At 40.5% G+C, this 24,962-nt stretch overlaps 2 protein-coding genes across 3 annotated transcripts in view; one reads left to right on the plus strand and one right to left on the minus strand.

Moving 5' to 3' along the window:
- Nucleotides 1–12,409: 12,409 nt before the first annotated feature.
- On the plus strand, nucleotides 12,410–19,673 carry LOC148045557 (uncharacterized). The gene is made up of 2 exons (XM_087716590.1): nucleotides 12,410–13,025; nucleotides 19,636–19,673. The coding sequence occupies exons 1-2, from the start codon at nucleotides 12,410–12,412 to the stop codon at nucleotides 19,671–19,673; spliced, it is 654 nt and encodes a 217-aa protein (XP_087572716.1).
- The window catches only part of HDAC4 (histone deacetylase 4), a 278,408-nt gene continuing 271,300 nt past the window's right edge, over nucleotides 17,855–24,962 (minus strand). For both annotated transcript variants that reach the window (XM_087716586.1, XM_087716585.1), the window contains exon 26: nucleotides 17,855–18,029. In XM_087716586.1, the coding sequence (XP_087572712.1) occupies nucleotides 17,870–18,029 (160 nt within the window). In that variant the 3' untranslated portion in view covers nucleotides 17,855–17,869. The remainder of the gene's footprint in view (nucleotides 18,030–24,962) is intronic.

A 24,962-nucleotide genomic window follows, 5' to 3' on the forward strand; every position in this document is an offset into this window, starting at 1 on the left:
CAGCATGGATTTTGTAGGCTTTCCAGCCATGGGATGGTCATTCTTCCTCACTGGGGTTTTTGAGCAATCAGCTGCATTGTGGCCTTCCTTTCCACTCTTGAAACAGGTGGTCAAGCGCTGCGCTTCCTCTTGGGCGGGGACCTCTTCCAGACTTGGCCGGACTGGTACTTGTTCCTCTCTTGGTAAATTTCTGCTTCATCTGCTAGGACATACCAGGCATGGAGGCGATTTGGGGTTCTGCAGGCGATGCAGATTTGGTAGAAGTCATTGTTTAGTCTATCTTTAAAACAGCTCGCCAGGATATCTTCTGGGTAGTCCATATGACAGGCCAAGTCTTGGAACTCCTGGTGTATTCAGCCACTGGCCAGTGGCCTTGCCTCACCATTTTGATGTGGTCTCAGGCTTTGTGGTCAGCTGAGGAGTCCTCGAACTGGCAGCGGAGAGCCATCATGAAGCAATCAAAATTCTGATGTTCCAGGGTGTTCATGTTGTGGAGGGTCACTATCCACCTCACAGCTGCTCCTTCTAGGGCTAGGGTGATGACTCAGATCTGGGCTCCCTGAATTGGGAAATTTTGCCCATATTCTTGCATGTATGTGAGGACATGGGCTAGGAAGAATCCCAATTGCTAGGGATCTCCATCAAACTTGATGCCCAGGGAGGATGCCTTCCATTCTGGCTGGGGAACTCTGGTCCCAGACTTGGCGTGGAGGAATTGCAGGGTGGCTGCTGCCCCAACTGCTACAGCTCCCACAGCTCCCAGAGTGGGAGAGTTCACCCTTCCTCTGTTGGCTTCACTTTGTCTCACACCCTCTCCATCTCTCAAAGAAAAATGGGAATCAGATTTAAGAATTAGTAGTTCAGTTACACTATGGGTTACATTTTGGAAGAATACCACATTATGGTTTATAATAGCAAAGATCAGAAAAAAATATTTAAAAGTTATTCACAGATGGTTCACTCATACAAGTTGCTATAATTACTGGGAGATTCCCAAATAAAATGTGAAAATATGGTAAACCATAATGTACTTACAATATGTATATGCATAGTGATTCTGCAAGGTTGTATAAAGATTCTGGAGTGAAGTAATAAGGGAAAATAACAATGTTGATATTAGAAACTTTAACTTCAGTTCCACGGTATGTTTATTGTCATTATTTAGTGGAATAATCTATGGAATTAAAAATACAACTGTTCAGTACATGATGGTTGCTGCAAGGTTAGCTATAAGTCGATACAAGTAGTCCTCAGCTTGCAACACCAATGGAGCCCAAAATTTGTGTTGCTAAGTGACACAGTTGTTAAGTGAGTTTTCCCCATTTTGTGACTTTTCTTGCCACAGCTGTTAAGTGAGTCACTGCAATTGTTAAGTTAATAACTTGGCTGTTGTGAATCTGGCTTCCCCATTGTCTTTGTCAGAATATCGCAAAAGATGATCATGTGACCCTGGGGCACTGCAACCGTCAAAAATATGACTCAGTTGCCAAGCATCTGAAATTTGATCCCATAACCATGGAGATGCTACAACAGTTGTAAATGTGAAAAATGGTTATAAATCACTTTTTCAGTGTAGTTGTAACTTCAAACAGTACTAAATAACTGTTGTAAATTGTATTTTGAAAAAATACAGAGCCTTCATTATTAGAACTCTAGTATGAAAAATTGGAAAGATTGTTGGAATGAAAATTTTGAGGTCCAAAAGATGGAAAATAGTGGAATGTACTAGAAAAGTTACCATATTTTTGGGAGTATAAGACGCTGCAGAGTATAAGACGCACATTAGTTTTGGGGAGGAAAACAAGATTTAAAAAATGCTGCCTCTGCCTACCACCATCCATTGGTATTCATCTATGTCCTTGACATTGCTCACATAGGTGATTGCATGTCGTGTCGTTGCGACATCACACCAGCTAAGAGAGCTTGCCATTCCGATGCCTCTTCTCTGGGTGTGGGGCAAGGCGTTATTAGGTCGTCTTTCATTTTTTGAGATGGTAGTTCTGATGTGGGCCGACTTTCAGTTTCTTGGTTTGGTGCTGAAGGTGCTGAAGGTGTCATGGGATATTCACACAGGAATGAAAACATCTCCATCTCTACTGGGATCTCTAATACCCCCTTTGGGTCTTGGCTTCTATTTTCCATGTTCTTGTATTTATGTAATCCCTTGTCCTCTGAAGTAGAAGTGAGAGGCTCAATTATTGGGGAAACCAGATCTATAAGCGGCTCTGCTGTGTCCATTGTGACCAATAAGGATTTCTTTAAATTTTCTAACTTGTATAATATATTGTCTTGTTCTTTCCTTGGGAGAGCACCGAAAGCGTTAATGAGACCAGCTTTGTGCTGTTAAGTATCTCTTCACCGGCAGGGCTGCTTGACTCCCACTGTCTTTCTCTCTCTTTTCCAAAGTTGAAAATGAGGAGGAGGCAGCCACCTTGGGAGCTCGCATGTTAGTTATTAATGGAGTAACCCTTTCCTCACCAAAGACTCTGATGGGAAAGATTTGGAAGGAGGCTAAATATGCCTTCATCTTGAATAGCATCTGTGGTATGGTGGGCTGTTTGAAAGGCAGGAGAATCTGTTCCAATTTGGGTAACCACTCCACAGCATGGAGATCAATCATGCCCCTGTGATAGTGAAGAAGCTGGCTTAGGGAATTTAATATTGCACTTTTGGAATTCCAACGTCCATAATTAAGTCCATTCAAATGGATTCTAAGAGCTATCCGTTGGGTTTGTAGTGAGTGATGTGATTGTTGTAATTGAGGGAGGGATGCTTTCCTGATTTCTTCTTTATTGATACCTTTTCCTCTCGTTGCCTTGTCTGGGGAGGGACTGTTTTTCTGAGAGGACTGCCACCTTTTATCCGACTCTTTAACTGTTTCTCTGGCTCTTTGCTCTTTTTCCTTTTCCTTATCCTGCATATGGGAGTTAACCAAGTCTTCTGCAAGAACTTCAGTGGGGGTACCTGGAGCCCGATATTGTACTTGAAGAAAAACAGCTAAATCTTTTTTCAATGTCTCTACATCATGTTGGATGGCAATTAATTGTTCAAATATTGAAACCACCGTTTGCGCTGTGAGAAGGCATTGGTTTGCCATAAACTCAGTTGAATTTTCCCAAGGTAAACTCTCCATACTCTGAATTATCTGGTTGTTGGTCGCCTTTTTTGCCTTTAGCTCAGCCTCCATATAGGAAGTTATCGGGCTAGTTGTTTGTGAGAAGAGCTAGCTTTCAGACTCCCCCCACCCCCAGATCGGGAATGTCTAGTAAATGCTGTTTTGTTACATCTTTTTGCCAGTCCTGTTCTAATCTCTCCAGATTGTTGGAGATTGGGGGGGGGTAGTTTTACTTACAGATCTCTTGCCAACAAAGAGCTCCTCAATTCTTGGTCGTTTTGCTGTTTTCCCTGGAGGGAGAGATCCTGGGCTGGTGCCATGGCGTTTCTTTCTTTTTCCCATGCTTTTTTAATTCTCGGCAGCAACAAAAGTTTTTGTTTGTATTAGATTCTACCCTGTTATCTCCACCCAAAAATGTTAATTAAATAAAAAATGATCCAATGGGAGTACTAAAAATTGATAAAATAAAATAAAACCGGGAGGCACTACTGCAAACACTTTCCAGCTATGCAATGAATAATAAGTTGTCAAGAGAAGTCCACATAAGACTTATCAAGAAAATACTTAGAATACAGATTCTACAAATGGCAAGAGATATTGGACTGCACTATTTCTGGAAGGATACAGGATGATGAAATGAAATGTCACAATAAAATTTAGTTAAATGTAGTTAAATTTTGAGTACTATGTATAAGACAAAGTAATAATAGCTATAGTCAAATAAATGATTAATAATGATAACAAAGCATTTATATATACTAGATTGATAATATGAAATCTTATACAAACTGTAAGTGAGGATGATGGAGATGATGTTGAAAAACCTTTTTATAAAAGATAAACAATTCTATATAGAATAGAATATAAAGATGTAATATCATTGGATGATTTCAGGAGGATGTAATGAAATGCCATAATATAAATTTACTTCAAATTTAATATGTTTCATATAAAAAGGATGTAATAATAGCTATGCTTAATGGGTGTTTAACAATTATAACTATTTGTATACATGTATATTAGATTGATGATACTAATAATGGTAAAAACATGGAATTTAAAATTATTAGAGAATGTTATCAATGCTAAAATAATAGAATGACAGAATAGGATATAAAAATTCTTTATTATTAGATATATTGAAGATGATAAAATGAATCATTATAATATAAATGGATACATATTTAGAATACCTTGTTTAAAATGGAGAAACAATCATGATAATCAAACAAATGAAGTATAATAATAATGTATACAAAGATATTTGATTGACAATATGTGATTTTTGATAAAGCTCAAGCGATAACTATGAAAAGGACACAGAAATACCTTGTAACCAATCGACACACTGTATGCAATTAAAGAGGTTTTTATGTTATATGTTTTGTGTGTTTGTGTTTGTTTGAAAATAAAAAAATATTTTTTAAAAAATAAAACCATATCACATATAACCATATAATCAATTTGTTGTTCCCTGCATCTTTTCAATTTAAAGCTTCAATTTAAAGTTATAAGCATTAAGACTTGTGGACTTCAACTCACAGAATTCCACAGGAAGGCATGCTCAGTTCCGATTTAAAGTGACAACATTTGTTTTTGTCCTTTGGAAAGAAGTTTCCACCTTTCTTTTTCTTTCTCTTTCTTTCTCCCTTCCCCTCCTTCCTCCCTCTCTCCCTCCCTCCATCCTCTCCCTCCTCTCTCACTCTCTCAAACACATACACAGAAGTTGGATTGGATATATCTCTCCTACCCCCTTCCCTCTCTCACTCCCTCTCAAACACAGCACATTCACACAGAAGTTGGATTGGGTATCTCTCTCCTACCCCCTTCCCTCTCTCACTGCCTCTCAACACAACACACACACAGAGAGAAGTTGAATTGGGTATCTCTCTCCTACCTCCTTCCCTCTCTCACTCTCTCTCAAACATGGCACACACACACAAACAGAAGTTGGATTGGATATCTCCTACGCTCTCTCTTATTTTCTCAAACATAGCACACACACACAGAAGTTGCATTGGGCATCTCCCCCAATGGCTTGAAAGCAGATCCTTTGCCATCCCCCCCATTTCCTCGCTGTCTTCCCCAAACACCTCCCCCATTGCAAATGCAGTGTGCTGTCTGGGTGGGAAATTCCTGGAATGCAATAAATCCCACCCACTCACCTCCTGCTGGCAGGCTGAGGTGAAAGGAAAGGCAGAGAAACCGGAGGGGAGCTGATCAGCACTTTCTGAAAGAATGGGGCTGGGGGAAAGTATGTGTGCTACACCATGCCCCTTTGCTTGGCTTCCCTTCTTCTGTGGTCTCCTCAGTGCTCACTCATGCCCTCCCTCCCCAGTCTGGTTTGATTGCAGGTGGAGCCACATTGCTTTTTCAAACCTGTAGTCAGTGAAGCTGGGCTGGATTTTTGCATAACTTTATCCAGCTGTCGGGGGAAGGGAATGACTTCCTCCCCAGGCCCCCATCCATTTTCCACACACACACAGCTGGATAAAGCTATGCAAAAAGCCAGCCTTCACTAGCATCCAGTTTCACTGACTGCAGGCTGCATCAAACTACAGAAGGGAGGGAGAGAGCGAGGGAGAGAGCGTGAGCGAGCCAGGGCCCTTCCCTCCAGCCTTTGCCCAAAGCCCCGCACCGCACCAGGAGGATGAAGTTTGAATTCCTTCCTCTGAACCACACATACCTTTTCCAGCTAATTCAGAGAGGGCTTCAACACCGATCTTGCCTCAGGTTCTCTGAAGAAGCCCCACCCTCGCTTCCTTCTCTTTGAGAAGTGCCTTGCAAATGGGGGCAAGCCAGGGTTACGCCACCATGGAACGGGTATGCAAAAGTATGGCAAATTTCTGGCCCCAGTACACCCATACTGGTGTGTACTGGCCGGAACCATCTCTGCTGTATGAACAGTCATTAGCTGTATCCACAATGTGATACATAGGAGGAGAGAAAAGCAAGGCAAGTGGGAAATGAAAAGCAGATGATGGTGGGCAATCTCATCCTAAAACTGAATGCTGCCATTCTACTGGTAGAGGAGAGGAGGCACTAGGAGGAGAAAATAAATGATGGTAGAGTGATTTGTGTGACAATCTCAAGTTATCTCATATCCTTGGAGTCTGTCTATAGGGAGCAGAGGCAAAGGTTTTCAGAAATGGGAGGAAGAGTTGCCATCAAGGCAAAAGTCAGATAAAACAGGGCCTGAGTCTGGAGCAAGCAAACATATAAATCCAATAAAGGAGAATATTTGTAGCTCAGGTTTAAAATGAAGGGGCTTTGGTCCTCTCTGAGCTTCATTGTTTTCTTGCTGACATTTCATTACTCAAACTGTAAAATCATCAGTGGGCACCACATTTGAAAAAGGACATGAGCAAACTGGAATCTCTTCAATGAACAGCAATCAAAATGTTACAAGACCTTGAAGAAAAACTTAATAAGAATATTTGAAGGCATTAAGTATGTGTAGTCTTGAAAAGAAAAGACTACGGAGAGTCTTGATATTCACTTCAGGGGGATGTCATATAGCAGACAGGGCAGAATTATTCAGAATTGTTCCAGGACAAGAAGCAAAAGGTAAAAGTAAAGGTTTCACTGTCAGCCATGTCTGATTCTAGGCCATGGTGCTCATCTCTCTTTCTAGGCTGAGGGAGCCAGCATTGTCCAAAGACAATTTTCATAGTCATGTGGCCAGCATGGCTACATATCAAAGATGCACAGAACACTGTTACCTTCCCACCGAAGTGGTTCCTATTAATCTACTTGTATTTGCATGATTTCGAATTGCTAGGTTGACAGGAGCTGGGGCAAGTAACTGGAGCTCACCCTGTTGAACAGAGCTTAGTTATCGAACCCTGGCTGTCAACTCTCCAACTGACAAGCTCAGCATCTTTAACTGCTCAGCCAGCATGCTCCCGTGGACAAGAAGCAGTTAACGATAAGGAATTTAATTTTTGTAGAATATTAGAAAAAAATACTAGCAATAAAAAAATCCTAGCAGACCCTCTAGGGAGATGGCTGAGATGTTTAAACAGAGGCTGGAATGTTGGAAATGTTGTAATACAGGTAATTCTTGACCTACAGCTATTCATTCAATAATCATTCCAAATTATAACAGTGTTGAAAAAAAAGACTTAATGACCCATGCCTGAAGTTATGGCAGTTGCAGTACCCTTACATACATGATCAAAATTTGTTTGCTTGGCACTTTATCTGCATTTCTGACAGGCTCTGCATCTCAGTTGCCCACCCAGCCCAGCAGCACTTAACTATTGCAGTGCATAGGCACTGCAACTCCTCCCACACACTTATCTCTACCCAATCTATGTCTTTTTGATTGCCCTGCACAACAGTAATTTTTGGCAGCAGCGCAGAATTTACAGATTATAGATTAACAGAGTTGGAAGGGATCTTGTTGGCCATCTAGTCCAATGCCCCATCCAGCCGACCCTACATCATTTTTGACAGATGGCAGTCCAGTCTCTTCTTGAAAGCTTCCAGTGGCGAAGCTCCCACAACTTCTGAAAGTAAGCTATTCCATTGGTTGATTGTTCCCACTGTCAGAAATTTTTTCCAGGTTCAATCTCTTCTTGTTCAGTTTCCATCCATTATTCCTTCTTTGGCTTTCAGATGCTTTGGAAAATAGCTTGACCCCTCCTCTCTGTGGCAGCCCCTCAAATATTGGAACACTACTATCATCCTTCTCTTCACTAGACTAGCCATGCCCAGTTCATCATATGTTTTAGCCTCCAGTCCCCTAATCATCTTGGTTGCTCTACTCTGCACTCTTTCTAGAGTCTCAACGTCTTTTTTATAGTGTGGTGACCAAAACTGGATGCAGTACTCTAGGTGTGGTCTTATTAAGGCTTTATAGAGTGGTATTAATACCTCTCTTGATCTCGATTGTATCCCTCTATTAACACAATTTAGGATTGTATTGGCTTTTTTTTTGGCTGCCACCACCCACTGTTAGCTCATATTTAATTGATTGTCCACTAAGACTCCAAGATCTCTCTCACAGTTACTGCTATTAAGCCTGATTTCACCCAGTCTATATGTGTACTTTTGGTTTTTCATGCCTAAGACTTTACTTTTCTCTACATTAAATTTTATTTTGTTAGATAGGACCCTGTTCTGACCCCTCCCTTCTTCGCTCATTCACAGACGACAGGCAGACAGACTTAAAAGGAAATAACTTTATCAGTCTCGGCTCATGCTGGCTGCGAGCCCAAAATAAACATAAATAAAGTCTCTGGCAAGAAGATAACAGAATGCAAAAACAAAGATCTCTTACAGCAAAACCAGGTGTACAGAAAGAAAACAAATCAGTTCTCTAAGTGTCTCTTTGAATCAGGGTTACAGAAAGCAAATCACTTATCCAAGTGCCTCTCACAAACAAATCACGACCGATGAACGATAAACCATGAATGAACGACAAATGTTGACTTCTGCAACCAGGGCGTGGCACCATCCGTCCTTTTATCTCCAGAAGACCACACTAATGAGCCCCAGCTGCATTGTTATTCCTGCATCCCGACTCAACTCACAGCAAACTTCTGCTGAGTCACAACAGGACCCACTGTTCAAGTCTGTCAAGATCCATCTTGATCAGTGGTGGGTTTCAATTATTTTTAGAACCTATTCTGTAGGTTGTGACCTGTTTTTGGGGAGCAGCTTGGCAGTCATGTGACCAGGTGGGAGCGGCTTGGTGGTGGTGTGATTGGGTGGGTGTGGCTACCTTGGAAAATGCAGTGAAACTCACTTAACAATGCTCTTGCTTAGCAACCAAAATTTTGGGCTCAATTGTGATAATAAGTTCTCTTTCTTTCTTTTTCTTTCCTTCCTTTTTCTTCCTTCCTTCTTTCTTTCTTATGTCTCTCTCTCCCTCTTTCTTTCTTTCTTTCTTTCTTTCTTTCTTTCTTTCTTTCTTTCTTCGGCTGTTGGACAAGCCAATGTGGTGTGCGCTCCCTTCTCTTTGACAGCTGCCTCGTTTCCAATAGAGGGGGGGATCCATGCAGAGGAAGGTGTAAGGTTTGGTAATACGCTTAAGCCAAAAATGAATCAAAATGAAGACTTAAACGGAGGCTTGAAAAACAGAGAAAACAGACTTTATTCTTTGATCAAAGTTAAAATTCTGGGTAAGAAGTTCCAAACCCAAGAGACATGGGAGGAAAGTACCACAAACAATAAATGATACTATGTCCGTTCTTATACCCAAAAAAGTCTTTGTTCCTTATATTCTAATTATTCTAAATTACTCTAGTCATATAATCTAACAACATTGTAAAACTCAAGTCATATATCCTAATTTACTAATTACTCTAAATCACTCTAGACATATAATCTGAATACATTGTAAAACTTCATGATATATCCTAACTTAGATTTATATCCTTCCTATGTCTCCTAGTTGGTATTTGAGCTTGTCTTCCTTGCCATTCCTCCTTATCTCATTGTTTGACTTGTTTTCTAGGGATTTTTGCTTGGAATTCGCTCCTGGAGACTGGTGACCCTCCCCCCTCAATTTTAGTTTAAAGCCCTCGTGATAAGTTGAGCCAGTCATTTTCCAAAAGCATTCTTCCCAGTCTTTGTGAGATGCAGCCCATCCATTGCCAAAAGCCCATCATGGAGGTAGTACAAACCATGGTCCAGAAATCCAAATGTTTTTTGGTGACACCAACCCTTTATCCAGTGGTTCACTTCTAGAATCCTTTGTTCTCTTACTGGATGTTGATCTTTCATTGGCAGTACAGATGAAAAATTTGTGTACCTAACTCCTTAACTTTCTTGCCTAGCTGCTCGTAATCATTCAATATTGTTTTCAAATTCTTTTTTGTGTCATTTGTCCCTACATTTAATAATAGAAAAGGGTAGTAATCTGTGGGCCTAATTATTTTGGTTAGGTTCTCAGCCATTTCCTTGATTTTTTCTCCAGAGAGCCAACATACCTCCCTAGATTGTATTTGCAGTCTGCAATGGCTGATTCTGTTCCTTTGAGAATAGAATCTCCTATCACCAATATTCTCCTTCTTTTTTTATGGGGTACAGTACAGTAGTCAGTCTGGTATTGATCTCCGTAATGGTCGATGTAGGACCAGACCCGATTGAGAAAGTAAGCCAACTTCTCCAGGGTTCCATCAAAGTTGCTCTGAACTTCAGTGGTGGAGCAGCTGGGGGAGTGGCTGGTGGAGCAGGTGGCAGCACCAGCTCTGGCATCCATTGATATTGCACTCACCCCTGGCCAGGGTAGAAGGCCCAAACAAGAGGGATTTGCTTGGTGGGTGGCAGCCTGAGGACTGGTTGGTGAGGTGGGGGGATCCTGGTCTCGGCAACCCCATCAGTTCCGCTCACTGTACTGCATCGAGTCCTGCAGGAGCTGTCATCCTGGTGGATTGGGCCTGGAAAGGGAGGTGAGTGCGCTCTTCATCCTGCGCCACGTGAAATGAAGCCAGCGCTGCACTCTGAGCACTTGTGGGCCCTAGGTCTGGAAAGGTAAACATAGGCTGAGCGAGGATCCATCCACTTTGGTACCCTCTGCTTCCCCCACCACACACTCAGAAGGGGAGCATATGGTCTCAAGGTAGGCTCTCGAACTGGTCCCAGTAGCTCGCTCCCTGATTGACATTTTCTCCTCCATCTTCCATGAGTCTTTACACCACTTGGATATTGGGTTGGCGTTCAGGACTCTGGACCCCGGACAACACCCCGGAGGCCAGGGAGCTGGGTAGAATTTTAAAGGAGATTTGGGTTAATGTCAGGGTTCCAAGTAAAACCCCAACCAATGAAGACTCCAAGGCAGGCAATTCCTCAAAGTTCCAATTTATTGAAGATGTCATATTGGCACATCTGATTGGCACATCAAATCTGAAAGCTTCCCGTTTTCCCCACCTAAAAGAAAGTCAAAGTTCCATCCCCTGCACCTACATGTCCATCACACAATTCAATCGCTCCACTGTCCCAACAGTCACGGCTATCCAGGTGGAGGCTGAACATCATTGACTCCCAGAGAAAAGAATGTTGTTATGGCTATATATTTCAAACAGCTCACAATCCCCTCTCCCGATTTCCCAGCCCTGAAGATTGAAAAGAAAAGAAGACCTCCGGGCTGACAGGTTCTTTCAAGGGTATAAAGTTATTTAGGCTGAAGTACAGACCTGGGGCCTTCAGTAGTTTTAGTCTACCATTGCCCCTAGGCCTCAATTTCAGCCCAACTACACCAGCACTATTCCACTAAGCCCTAATTGCTCCTGCCTTCTGAACTTCACAGGATCTGTTACATCCTGCTCACCTTCAGCCATTTTTCTCCTGCTGCTGACAAATGAGCTCGATTCCACCTCACATTACTCTCTATGCCAGCATCAGATTCTCCCAATCCTCATTCTGATCATGAATCAAGACACATCATGTGATTTGGAGAAGGCCTCAGGATTCCAAAGGACCACATAATAGGAGGTTGGCATGGAGAATGGGAGGAGTGGATTTGGTAGTGGATTCCTACAAAGGTTGGAATTGTACTACATGAGTTCTATGTTCTTTCCAATCCTTACCTTTTATGTTTCTGTGATAAAGTCCTAACAATCTTCTATTTTCACTAACTTGACTGCACATTTCTTGGACAAACATCTTAATATTTTACCCAGAATATAATAAATTAGTGACCATTTTGGGAAAATCATTTTTTTTAATGGCAGACCTTCAGAAAAAATAGTAATGTAAAAGTCCCTAAAAAATAAGAGGATTTTTCCACTAGTTATTACAAGAGAGATAGTGTATATACAGCTGTTCAGCATAGAGATTTGCCTTGATTACTTTCCCTTTTATATATTTCATATAAAATAAAGGAAGCCTGAGTGTTATTGGTTGATCAAAGAAGGCAGTCATATGTTTCTGACACTTTTATAATGGGCTAAATTAAAAGAAACAAATCAGCTGTGTAACATTTTGCTAACATCTTAAAAAGACAGCATTTTATTCTCCTTTTTGGTGCAAAACAACTCAGTGTAGAGTCTTACATAAAGAGCAACATGAATGAATGAACATGAGGACAAACTTGGTAATAACATCAATAGATGTTTAATCTAGGGGTCAGATGAAAACCAGTTACTTATTATTCCATGATATCAAAGAAATAATAAAGCAGCTTCTTATGAAGCTTCCAGATATTTAAAGCTTCACATCCTTAGTTTATCAAACTGGAGTATAACTGTACAGTGCTAGAGCCATAATTTGAAGTTTTTTCTGGAGTTATTATTTAAAAGTATAGTTTGATTATTGTATTTTTTTCTGTGTACTTGAAGATTGTATATGAATTTTCAGTTGTTAAAGCTGTTAAAAGATCCAACAATGGAATTATCTTGTTTTAATTTTGAAGAAGATTCAATATCCAATTGCCCATTTGGAGTCAATGGTAATTCTTTCAGCCAGTTCTCTCACCTAGATCATTCCCTATTTGATTATTCGACTGCAAATGAAGCCTTTGCCTGCTTACCTGCTCCTTTTCAAACATTTTCTCCTGATATGCCAACACCAGTTTCAGACTTCGGTAACCAGATTCTGCAATTTGAAGGTAATCCTGAATTGGACAATTCCTCACTGATTCAATGTGATGAAAGTGATTGGCAATATAACTCCCATAAAATTATTTCAGACCAATCTCACAAAAGAGAAAGGCATGCTGCCAACATTAGAGAACGAAAGAGGATGCTTAGTATTAACTCTGCTTTTGAAGAACTCAGAGGCCATGTACCAACTTTCCCTTATGAAAAACGTCTCTCCAAAATTGACACCCTCAGGCTCTCTATAGCATACATTGCATTGCTTAGTGATATCTTAAAATCAGGTTCTGATCCTAAAATCTATGTGCAAGAATGCATGAAAAATGAATATAAGGGTCATCAAGATGCAATCTGGAATACAAGCGGTAAGTACAAAAAGATTTTTTTTAGAGAGTAGTATGAATTTGTTTCCACTGAAAAGAATAATGTATATGTTTATTTTATTTTATTTTATTTGCTTATCAAATCAGTGTTCAAGCATTGGAGAAATAAGGGAAAGTATTTGTACATTTCCTTTCCCTCCCTACTTTTTTTTCTTTTCCTTCCTTCCTTCCTTCCTTCCTTCCATCTTCATTCCTTTTTCTCTCTTCCTTTTCCCTTTCCCTTTCTTTCCTCCTAGTGATTGCCTAGACAAATCTCTGCATTTTTTCTAGGAACATTTGGGAAGTGGACTGACTTAGCCTCTTTCTTGGGCTGAGATAAAATGACTGGCCCAAGGTCACCCAGTTGGTTTTGTAGCTTAGGCTGCATTAGAACTCAACATCTTCCAGTGATGCTTTACCTGCAACAGCAAACTGGATCTTTTAAAGATTTACTAGTGCTGCATATTTAAATGGATTTGAATAAATATTTATGACAAAATCCTTTTAAAATGTCATATTTAAAGCATGTCTTTGCATTTGTGAAAGAGATAGTTCAATTAGAAAACTATCATTCTGATATTAAATCTTTCCTACAATAGACCCCCATAGGCTATAGAAATCATAGCCTATGTTTTTCTGTATTGTCAATTTTACAAGGATAATCAGTACCAGGTGATAACTGCTTTTATTTAAATTTCCAGAGCACTCTGATAGCATTTATTTGTGCCTAATCTTTAAAAGAAGCAAAATGTATGCTACTTTTATGTGTAAACTTTGTCCATGGTTGCTAATAGTTTTAATTTATTAGGGGACAGTTTTGTGTTATTCACTTTTTGTTTGTATTTTTATTGGTCAATGCTGAAATAAAGTTCTGTTCTAGTGTCGTAATTAATTCGTAAACATATAATTCTAGAATATGTAGGTTTCCTGATTGATGTATTATTAATTGAATATTTATTAACTAGATATTGGAATAGCAGACTTGTTTCTGTTCGATATTCATATTCACAGATTTAAAAACCAATAACATAATGTCAGGGAATTGCACAGCTGGTGTCCAAATGGAGTGAAAGATGCTGACAAGAACTATGGTTTTATATATATTTATAAATATATTTATGATAGTATTTTAAGGTGACCAGATTTTCAGATTGGTAAAGAGGGACACCTTTGACCGGGGGAGGGGGGGCTTGATTAAAAAAATTATACGGAGCAACAAAAATTTTCATACAATGCAAAAATAGTATTGTAATATTTTTTTATTTCAACATAAGTACAATTTACAAATATAAATTGTAACTGTTGCCAAACATTGAAAATTTGATCACGTGACCATGAGGATGCTGCAACGGTTGCTAAGTGTGAAAATGGTTGCTAAGTGTGAAAAATGGTCATCAGTCACTTTTTTCAATGCCATTGTAACTTTGGTCACTATACCACCTTTCTTGCCACAGTTCTTAAGTGAATAACTCCAGCTGGTATTTTGTATTTTGGATAGAATCTTTTTTAAAATAGTCTAAGACAATTTAAAAAAAGATTCTATCCAAAATACAAAATACCAGCTGCAGTTATTCACTTAAGAACTGTGGCAAGAAAGGTGATATAATGGGCTTAGTGACCAAAGTTACAATGACATTGAAAAAAGTGACTGATGACCATTTTTCACACTTAGCGACCATTTTCACACTTAGCGACCATTGCAGCATCCTCATGGTCACACGATCAAAATTTTGATGTTTGGCAACAGGTTCATATTTATGATGATTTCAGTGTCCTGGGGTCATATAATCACCTTTTGACAAAGTCAAATGGGGAAACCAGATTCACTTATGTTACTAACTTATCAGCTGAAGTTATTCACTTAAGAACTGTGGCAAGAAAGGTGGTATAATGGGCTTAGTGACCAAAGTTACAATGGCATTGAAAAAAGTGACTGATGACCATTTTTCACACTTAGCGACCGTTGCAGCATCTTCATGGTCATGTGATCAAAATTTTGATGTTTGGCAACAGTTACAATTTATATTTGTAAATTGTAGTTATGTTGAAATAAAAAATATTACAATACTATTTTTGTGTTGTATGAAAATTTTTGTTGCTCCGTATAAAATTTTTAATCAAGCCCCCACCCCCAGTCAAAGGTGTCCCTCTTTACTGAAAATCTGGTCACCTTGCTTTTTAGGATGCTGTCTAGATTTGCCATAGCTTTCCTCCCCAGGAGCAAGCGTCTTTTAATTCCTTGGAATTGGGTATGAGAAGGACCGAAGTATTGTATTGTGGTTGCTGCAATTAATATACTTAATAACTCCATTTTTATTCTTTATTTTTTAATAATAATTTTCATAACAGTTGCTCCTGTTTTTGTAATTACTGTTTTATATTATTATTTTAGTGGATTGTTGTCACCCCTGAGAGTCATTTCTATTGAGATGTACACATTTGAACAATAAATGTATTTATTTTCATATTTAAGGAAAGGCATCATCTATAAACTAAGCAAAGGTGTAGCTTCCAAGATGTGCCCTTGGGATCTTGAAGTTGGTGGGAATCTACTCAGAGATTATTTGAGGAAAGCTTAATAACAGGGAGTTCTTAACTTAAATCCACACAGAATAAAACTATTTTAATAAATCCTATGCACAATAAATAAAATATTATTTTAAAAGAAAAAAACTCACTTACCAGCAGGCTTGCACTCCAAGTAAACCCAGAATGATGTAGATGTTAATACAAAGAACTGAGCAAATTGAAATGGTGAAATTAGTCAGGGAAAAATGCCACCATTTTTCGGAGCAGTCCTCCAACCTCCGTGTCCCTCCCCTCCAGAAAATCCAGGAAGTAACCTCTCTAGCCATTTCCTGCAGCTCTATGGTACTAGATCATTTTTTTCTTATAAAATGAGGTAAAAAGTGGCGTGGCGGGGGGGGGAAGGTCCATTTTGTTGCTTTAATGTTTTAATATCTTCAATGAAAGTACTGAGACAGAGAGAGAGAGGGAATTTAGACAGGGTGTCTTTTGTCTTGCCCCGGTTAGGATTTCTTAAGCAAATCCACTGGGCTTTCAACATGAAGCCAGAAAATGATTGGGACTTTTTAAAAACGCGGCGGGAAACGGGAAAAATTCTTATAAAGCGTGATTGTCATGCTGAAATCGGGACGTCTGGTCACCTTATAGTATTTTGTATCTTCTTTCTGTTTGATCTTCAATGTAAGTCTGTCCATTTCTGCACAGTCCAATATATTCTTAATTATCTCTTCATCTACTTAGTGATATTTCTTCATTTGTCCAATGCTGAGCAAATACAATCCTTGCTGCTGTTAATACATGCAATATTAAATATACAGTTTATCAAATTTTTCTGGTACTATACACATAATGAAAAAATGTTCAGGTTTATGATCTACATCTTTTCCTGCCATTTCTTCTAACCAAGTGTATTTTTCCCCATTTTTTTTTTTTTTGCTTTAACATAAGTCCACCACAAATATGTGTAATATGTGCCAGGTTTTTGGTTACATTTCCAACATTTACTAGACACATTTTTGAACATTTTGGCTAACTTGGCAGGTGGTAGGTGCCATCTATAAAATATTTTATATAAGTTTTCTTTATAAGAAGTTGTCATTGTTAACTTATAGTTTCTTTGCCATATATTTTGCCATTTCTCCAGTTCTATATTATGACCACAGTTTTTTGCCCACTGTATCATTGTCTCTTTTACTTGTTCATCTTCCATTTTCAAATTTAATAGAACGTTATATAATTTCTTAATCAATATTTCATTGGAGTTCAACAGTATCTGATCGAAGATTGTCTGTTCTTTATAAAAGCCATACATTTTCGCATCTTTATCATATCTAGATTGTATTTGCAGTTGAGGCCACCATAATAAACCAATACTGATAAACCAGTCTTTGAACTCTTCTTTAGATTTTAATTTCCCTTCAGTATTCAAAATATCTTTATATGTCAAGATTTTCTCAAATTTCACCAGATTTCGATGAATAAATGCTTCCATTGTTGAGAGCCATCCTGGGATTCTCAAGTAGATTTTAGCTTTTTTTTAATCCCACACAGACAATAATGAATTTCTTACATAGTGATATAGAAATATCTGTGGCTTTTATTCTTCTCATACCATAAAAATGCATGCCATTCAAGTTGCAAATCTGGAGCCAACACAAAGGCCTTTCCATTCCAAGGGCTACAATGAAGCTTAGGGCCTCAATCCTTATCTCTATTGGTTTGGTAACAAATGTTTCCTCTCTCTATTGGTTCACTGCTTCTGAGCAAAATCTACATCCCAGCTAGTGAAAGGATTTCAATCCTACAGTGAAGTCATTACATGAAAGCAGGAGGGCATTTTGGGTTTGTAAAAAATCTCTACCTGGTGATAAGGTAGTTTTGGTGGCCAAAGATGAAAAAGGTCGTAGAGGCATATGTAGCCAGCTGCCTCAGGTGTGCCTCAATGAAAAGACTGGGCAGCCCTTCAGGTTGCTACAGCCCGTAGCCGACCCTACCAGCCCGTGGGAGGAGACCTATATGGACTTTATTGTAGAGTTGCCAGAAAGAGCTGGAAACACTGTGATTTAGATTATCACTGATTTGTTCTCTAAGCACTTCGTGGCATGGTCCTTTCAGGATCCTTTCAGCCCAGACTTTGACTAAATTTGACTAAGTTTGTGCAATACAGAAACCAGTTACATGGGGTCTTGAAATATATTATCGCTGACCAAGGAGTATAGCTCCACCCACCATCCTCACACAAATGGAGCCTGGAGAAGGCATGAACTCAATACCTGAGATGTTATATAAAGTACTAGCAGACCAATTAGAAGTGGCATATATTAATTACATAATAGCACCACCAGGTTTACCCTGTTCAAGGTGGGTACTGAGGTGGAATTCACCCACATGCCAGAGCTCCCACAAGAGAAGCCATCATCAGCATTGCTGGTGGAGTGGATGGACACTTTGAGAGCCACATGGGTTGCAGTGAGTAGGGCACTAGAGAAAGTCAGGGAAACCCACAAAAAAAAAGTTGTTATGTACATATGACATTTCCCTATTACTCAGATTGTAAACAGTAGAGCTGAAGTTACCAAAAAGCCTCAAACGCTTTTCATCCAGTATTTCATTGCAGTCTGTTAAAGTCTTTCAGTAGCTCGGTACTTAATAATAATAGACTTGGCTAGGCTAGGCTAGGCTAGGCTAGGCTAGAGTAGAGTAGAGTAGAGTAGAGTAGAGTAGAGTAGAGTAGAGAATGAGCTGGAAGGGACCTTGGAGGTCTTCTAGTCCAGCCCCCTGCTCAAGCAGAAACCAACCACTGAACCCTCTCCTCCTCCCATCGTAGTCAGTACTCCTGGTAAGGAGTACTTTCAAGATTCAGGAAATCCTGGGCTCAAGAAGGCACAAGGTACAGTATTTGGTGTTGTGGAAAGGGTAGCCTCTAGCAGAGACAGAATGGGCAGTGGCAAAAGAAGTTAAGGCATCTAGACTTGTTCATAAGTTCCATGATAGGTATCCAAACTGACCCAAATAGAATGGGAGGTTAAGGACCTCTGTGTTATGTAAATTTGTGTATGTTTACTTTCCTAGGCTTATCTTTATTCTGGAGGGTCAGCATGCCAAGGTCGACTCACAAAACACCTCTTTCTGCTTGCAGCTTGACTAAGAAATATGGGAGGAATATGAATGGAATGTGTGGGAAGGTGGGAGAGAGAGAATGAATTTATATGAGCCATTTGCAGCTTGAGAAAATCTTAGAAGCTGATGATCTCATGAGCTGAAAACTTTAGCTCATGTACAGACTGTTTTCCCAAAATAAAATGTTTGATCTGGATTGGTGGACAATGGACACTGGGTAGCTTGAGGGAAAGGAAAAGCATTCATTATACTGCACTTCATGGCAAAACCTCAGAACTGGCTTTTCTTCTTCTGTGCCTGTATGGATTTATCAGTAAAGTTTTACTCTTGGTAATAAAAGTATCCCAGGAGATTCTTTTGTTGTGCATGAAGAACTTATTGGTACTAAATAAAGTGGAACTAGGGTGGCAAGAAGGTGGTGATGAAATTGTTTTGGTAAAGTACATATAGTTTCACCAATTAGTAAGTTGACTGAATTCAAATAAGTATCATTCAAAAAAGTTATAAAATAAATGTATTTGAGGAAATTTTAAAATCTCAGACTATATCAAAGGCAGGTTCAAGTGAAAATATTCTCCTACAGTATTGAAAACAGAGACACAGCCTCAATTTCAGTGCAAATCAGAATTGTCCTGCCTGAAATCTCTTTAAAATGGAGGCAAATCAGTTATTTAATAGGAAACAATGTTTTGTGTTATTAATTTCTTTCATTATTAGATTTATCAAGCATAAATCAACAGATGGGATTGCAACTGTACATTAACAATTTTAAAATCAAATGCTGTATTTCCTCAAATGAGTACTTTTGTTGAGCTTTTTGCACTAATTTGCTCAAGAGCAATGAGATTAATGAACTGGCTTTTGAGGAAGAAAACAGTATTTGATTTGTTAATTTTTCCTGAAACACATTTGAATCATTGTGGGTTTTTAAAAAAAAGGTTTATTGTTTTCTCCTTTCTCTCAGCAGATCTGACAGCCCGGTTGTCTTGGATGAAATGGGATTAAAATGTGTAACAGAAAAGAAGATTCTTCAAATGATCTGCTTGAGAAAGTAAAGACTCTTGAAATGGATTATTTCAAAAGGAACCTTTAATCAGTCAGGATGGAAACCATTAGAGGCAAAGCAGCATCTGAAACCCTTTAGGCAATGCAAATGAGATTAAGCTGATAATGACCCCTCCCCTTTGTCCGAATGCAGATTCTGACCAATACACAAGTGTGAAGATGTTTCCTTAACACTTCTACCCCGAGAGTCAATAAAACACACGTTCCCATGGCTATCTTTAGTTAGACATTAAAGTAGTTATCCCACATGGCTATCATAAACATCCCTCCAGAGATGCTGGGACCTTCAGTCTTCCGGTGACAGGAAACCAGTTGTAAAGCTGTAAAACTCAGTTGTTATAGATACTAGTGATTTAACTCCAAGGCCCCCCTCCTCCCAAATGAATGGCAGTATCACTTTTAGGGATCTGGCATGCTGCCATTCTTTAGAAAAAGGAGAGATCCACCTGTGAAAAAATAGGAAAAGAAATTCCATCACAGTATTTTAACAAGGTTTGTCAGGGTATTGGGAATGAAATTTTTTCAATAAGGCAGGGGCCCTAACGTGGTGTTTCTCTATCCATTCATTTTGGACTGAAGGTAAATGCTTCCAAGCAACTAAGTATTGTGTTTCCCCCCTGTGGGTCCTAGAGTCCAGGATTTCCTTAATTTCAAAATGTTGTTCGCCTTCTATCATGATAGGAACAGGAGGTGTAGGTGCAGGTGGTCTGAGTTGTGAGATTTCTTCTCGTTTGAGTAAACTAATGTGAAACACTGGATGGACTTGCCTGAGGGTCTTCGGAAGAAGTAATTCTACTGTTACTGGGTTGATAACTCTGGTGATCAGGAAATGTCCGATTCAATTTGGCCCTAATTTCTTTAATAGTTGCAACAACTTCAGGAATTTTGTCGACAGGTATACTCTATCTCCAACATGGAAAGGTTTGGGATCTAATCTTTTTTTGTCAGCTTGAGTTTTAAAAGCCTCTCTAGCTTCCTGTAACACCAATCTAACCACTGGCCATGTATTTCATAGGTTGTCTATCCATTCTTTTAGTGAGGGGATAGTGGGTTCTTCTGTGGGTAGTTCAGGCATGGGGTTGAAATCCTGGCCTGTTGCTACTCTAAAAGGGGTGAAACCAGTGCTTGAGTGCACAGCGTTATTGAAGGCCACTTCTGCAAAAGGTAAAAGATCAACCCAGTTATCCTGTTGAAAATTAATAAAACATCTTAGGTATTATTCTAGAACCATGTTCTGATTTTCAGTTTGACCATTGGTGTACGGATGGTGACTGGAGCTCAGTCCTTGGGTGGTGCCCAGTAAGTTTAAGAATGCCCCTCCAAAATTTTGAGGTGAATTAGACCCCTCTGTCGGAGATGATTCTCTGCGAGGCTCCATGAATGCAATAAACGTGTATCAGGAATACCTTGGCTAGACCTTTGGGAGTTGGGATCGTTTGGTATGGTATAAAATGTGTCTGTTTTGAAAACAAGTCTGTTATGACCCAAATGACAGTATTCCCTGCGCTTTCTGGTAGTTCGACAATAAAATCCATAGCAATCTCTTTCCAGGGTGCTGAAGGCTCGACTACCTTCTGTAACAGTCCTGGCATTTCGCCTTGGCGTCTTTTAGCTGCCGCACTATTTAGACAGCTGGCTACATAGCTGGATCAGCAGGGACCAGAGGGGGGTTAGTTCCCTGGCATCATCCCCATTTGCGGCCCTTCCAACGCTTCTTGGTTGCCGGTCTGGCTCTTCCTGGATGTTGAGATTTTCCAAAATTTCCATCACCAACTGGGTTACATGCCTCTTCAGAGGATCCTCTCTCAGCGAGGCTTCATTTAGCTCCTCCTGGTCAGAAGGGGCTTCTAACTCTAATTTCCACCCTGGTTTTCGGCTACTTCAGGTAAGAGTGACTCCTCTGGTTCTCCCTTCCCAGCCATCTTTTGTCCCGATTCCAATTGACCAACGGGGCTTTTTGGGGTCCTCCAAGCTCACCTCGTTCTCTCTGCCAGTGTACAAGGAGCAGGTCTCTGGTTGTGGAGGGGTTTCCATCTCCCTCCAGCAGTCAGTTCCCCCTTGTTTGCTGTTATCCTCAGATATGGTTTGCTGGGTCCCCTCGATAGAGTAAAAATGTTGTCTCTCCTGGTTGACCACTTTGCAGAGAGATGCTGCTTTATGTAATGGCTCCTCTCCTAACTTGAGAAAGTAAAGACTCTTGAAGCGGATTATTTCAAAAGGAACCTTTAATCAGTCAGGATGGAAACCATTAGAGGCAAATCAACATCTGAAACCCTTTAGGCAATGCAAATGAGATCAAGCTGATAATGACCCCTCCCCTTTGTCCAAATGCAGATTCTGACCAATACACAAGTGTGACGATGTTTCCTTAACTCTTCTGCCCCGAGAGTCAATAAAATACATGTTCCCATGGCTATCTCTAGTTAGACATTAAAGTAAGTTATCCCACATGGCTATCATAAACGTCCCTCCAGAGATGCTGGGACCTTCAGTCTTCCGGCAATAGGAAACCAGCTGTAAAGTTGTAAAACTCAGTTGTTGTAGATACAGCTAGTGATTTAACTCCGAGGCCCCCCTCCTCCCAATTGAATGGCAGTATCACTTTTAGGCATCTGACACACGGCCTTCATATAGTCAATTTCAGTGCAAATCAGAATTGTCCTGCCTGAAATCTCTTTAAAATGGAGACAAATCAGTTAAATCAGTTATTTAATAGAAAACAATGTTTTGTGTTATTAATTTCTTTCATTATTAGATTTATCAAGCATAAATCAACAGATGGGATTGCAACTGTACATTAACAATTTTAAAATCAAATGCTGTATTTCCTCAAATGAGTACTTTTGTTGAGCTTTTTGCACTAATTTGCTCAAGAGCAATGAGATTAATGAACTGGCTTTTGAGGAAGAAAACAGTATTTGATTTGTTAATTTTTCCTGAAACACATTTGAATCATTGTGGTTTTTAAAAAAAACAACATTTAAACATTTAAAATTCTGAAATTTCCCCCCATCCCTCAAATAATTTTTTGACAACCTGCTCAGTCAATGCAAAGATACTTCACTGAATTATAATAATTAAAAAAAACCTGTCAATATTTTTCTTTTCACATATTAGAAATGGAGCGTTGTGTCAACCCTTAAGATGATCTTGCTGAAGCCATCTTGGAGCTTCAGTGCTGCCACAGTGGAGCAAGGGATAGGGCAGGGGATTCGAGATAGCAGGGGTTGTGTAGTCAAAATAAAATACTCTCTTGGGAACCAAGGACATTCTCACACCTGGCCAGAAGAAGGAGGAATGATGTCACCAGACCAGGGAACGCTGCCTTGATTGAGCCATATGACTGAGTGGGGTTGAGGGGAAAATTTTTACTTTTAATTAGGTGAAAACCAAGGGGCCCCTAAGAGTTGGTTTTTGCCAGATATGTGCCAATATGATATTTCCAAAAAAGTTGTTCTTTGAGGAATCTGCCTCAGAGTTCTTGATTGCAATGGATCTATTACTTGGAATCCTGATATTAAACCAACTCTCCACTAAACCGTAAGGAAACTTCCTGCTCTACCCAGACCTCCATCCGGGATCCTGAGCCCCGGCCATTTACTCAGTCTAATGGGCAGCGGGAAGACTCAAGGAAGATGGAAAAGGAGATGGTGGAGATGGCAGCCACCAACGGGGCTTGTGGAGGTGTTGCTGAAAGCCTAACATTCCCCTCCTCGCCCTAGCGGGTGGCAGTAGGCATGTCAGACATTGAGTGCCAGGTGGGTGCTTGGCCGAAAGCTCATGCCAAGTGATTGGCCACCCAGGAGCTTTACCAGGTGGAAGAAGACATCAGCTCCCGGTCTGTGTTCCAGGAGCCAGTGAGAAAGTGCATGATCACCTTGATGAAAGAAGAGGGGATCCTCAAGAGGAGGTCAATGAGACCCCTCAGCAAGTTAGGGGAGTGGAAATATCAGACCCACAGTCAGACCCTGGAGGGATTTCCAGAGCAGTTTGGCCAATTAAGCCTCAGCAGCATGGGGCCGCATCAGAAATCCAGACAGGTGATGGTGCACCTCAGTCAGCCAATTTTCACGTTTTCAACCCAGAGGGACCAATCTACCCAGGGAGCAGCTCCCGTGTTGCTCCCACTAGCACAATCCAGCATGCAGCCAAATCTCTCCAGGGGGACTTGGGCTACCTCCCTGACAGCCTGATCTGTCAGGCCTCCACCACCTCCTTTGGCTCAGTCAAGTCCCAGGCCACCAAGGAGCCCTCCCAGACATCGCAGGCCCACCCACCCAGTGGGGCAGCCCCAATGTCACCTGAAGGACAGGTGCTACCTGGATGGGCATACTACCTGGGTCAAGACTGGGTCCAGCTCCAGTGGACACCTGCCCCCATTCCCACACCCTAGCCACCTCCATCACCTGTGCGTCCCGCCACCACCCCACTTCAGGGCTGCCTTTGATGGAAATCCAGACAAGTTGGTTTATCTGAACTGAGTTTGGACCCATATTGCCCGCTACGGGGTATATTACCTAACCAACCAATTTGCGAACCTTTACAGACAATTCATTCCAGTGTTTGCAGAAGTAGCATTGCCCCTAACGGAACTACTAAAAACCAAAGTAGACATCACCGACTAAGCCAAAGCCAAACCAGTCAATTGGGTGGACAATGAACTGCCAAAAAGCGTTTGAGAAACTGAAGTGGCTCTTTGCTCAGGAGCCCATTTTACAACACCCAGATCCAGAACAGCAATTCATCGCCCACACAGATGCCATTGACGTAGCTGTAGCAGCAGTGCTGTTACAAATAGATAAAAAGAACAACTTCTGCCTTGTGCCTATGTCTCCCAAAAACTCACCAGCACCGAGAGAAGATAGGCCATCTGAGAGAAAAAAGCCTATGCAGTCCGTTGGGCTCTACTCACCTAGAGACACTTCCTAAAATGGAGGAAAATGCATTTCAATGTCTGGACTGATCACAAAAACCTCAAAGCCCTTAAGAGCCCCAGGAAACTGTCTCCCAAGCAAGTCCGTTGGGCTCCATATTTCAGAAGATTCAAGTTTGAACTTAAACACATTCCTGCAGGGAAGAAACTGCTGGCAGATGCCCTATCAAGGAAGCCACAGTTCGACAGTCGAAGGGAAGAGGAAATTCATGCAGTGATTCCCCCACATCAGTCGGCAGCAGAAGTCACCACCCAAGGCCAATCCAGACAGCCGACGGATCCTAAATAGGACAAGC

Source organism: Thamnophis sirtalis, unplaced genomic scaffold, assembly GCF_051295495.1.
Source record: "Thamnophis sirtalis isolate CommonGarterSnake01/CBP01778 unplaced genomic scaffold, rThaSir2_p1.2 scaffold_5, whole genome shotgun sequence".
Taxonomy (NCBI): domain Eukaryota; kingdom Metazoa; phylum Chordata; class Lepidosauria; order Squamata; family Natricidae; genus Thamnophis; species Thamnophis sirtalis.

Excerpts from the sequence above, each read along its gene's own strand:
- LOC148045557 (XM_087716590.1), top strand. The coding sequence starts at position 12,410 with ATGAATTTTCAGTTGTTAAAGCTGTTAAAAGATCCAACAATGGAATTA. Across the intron at positions 13,026-19,635 it reads TGCAATCTGGAATACAAGCG|ATCTGACAGCCCGGTTGTCT; the intron begins GTAAGTACAAAA and ends TTCTCTCAGCAG.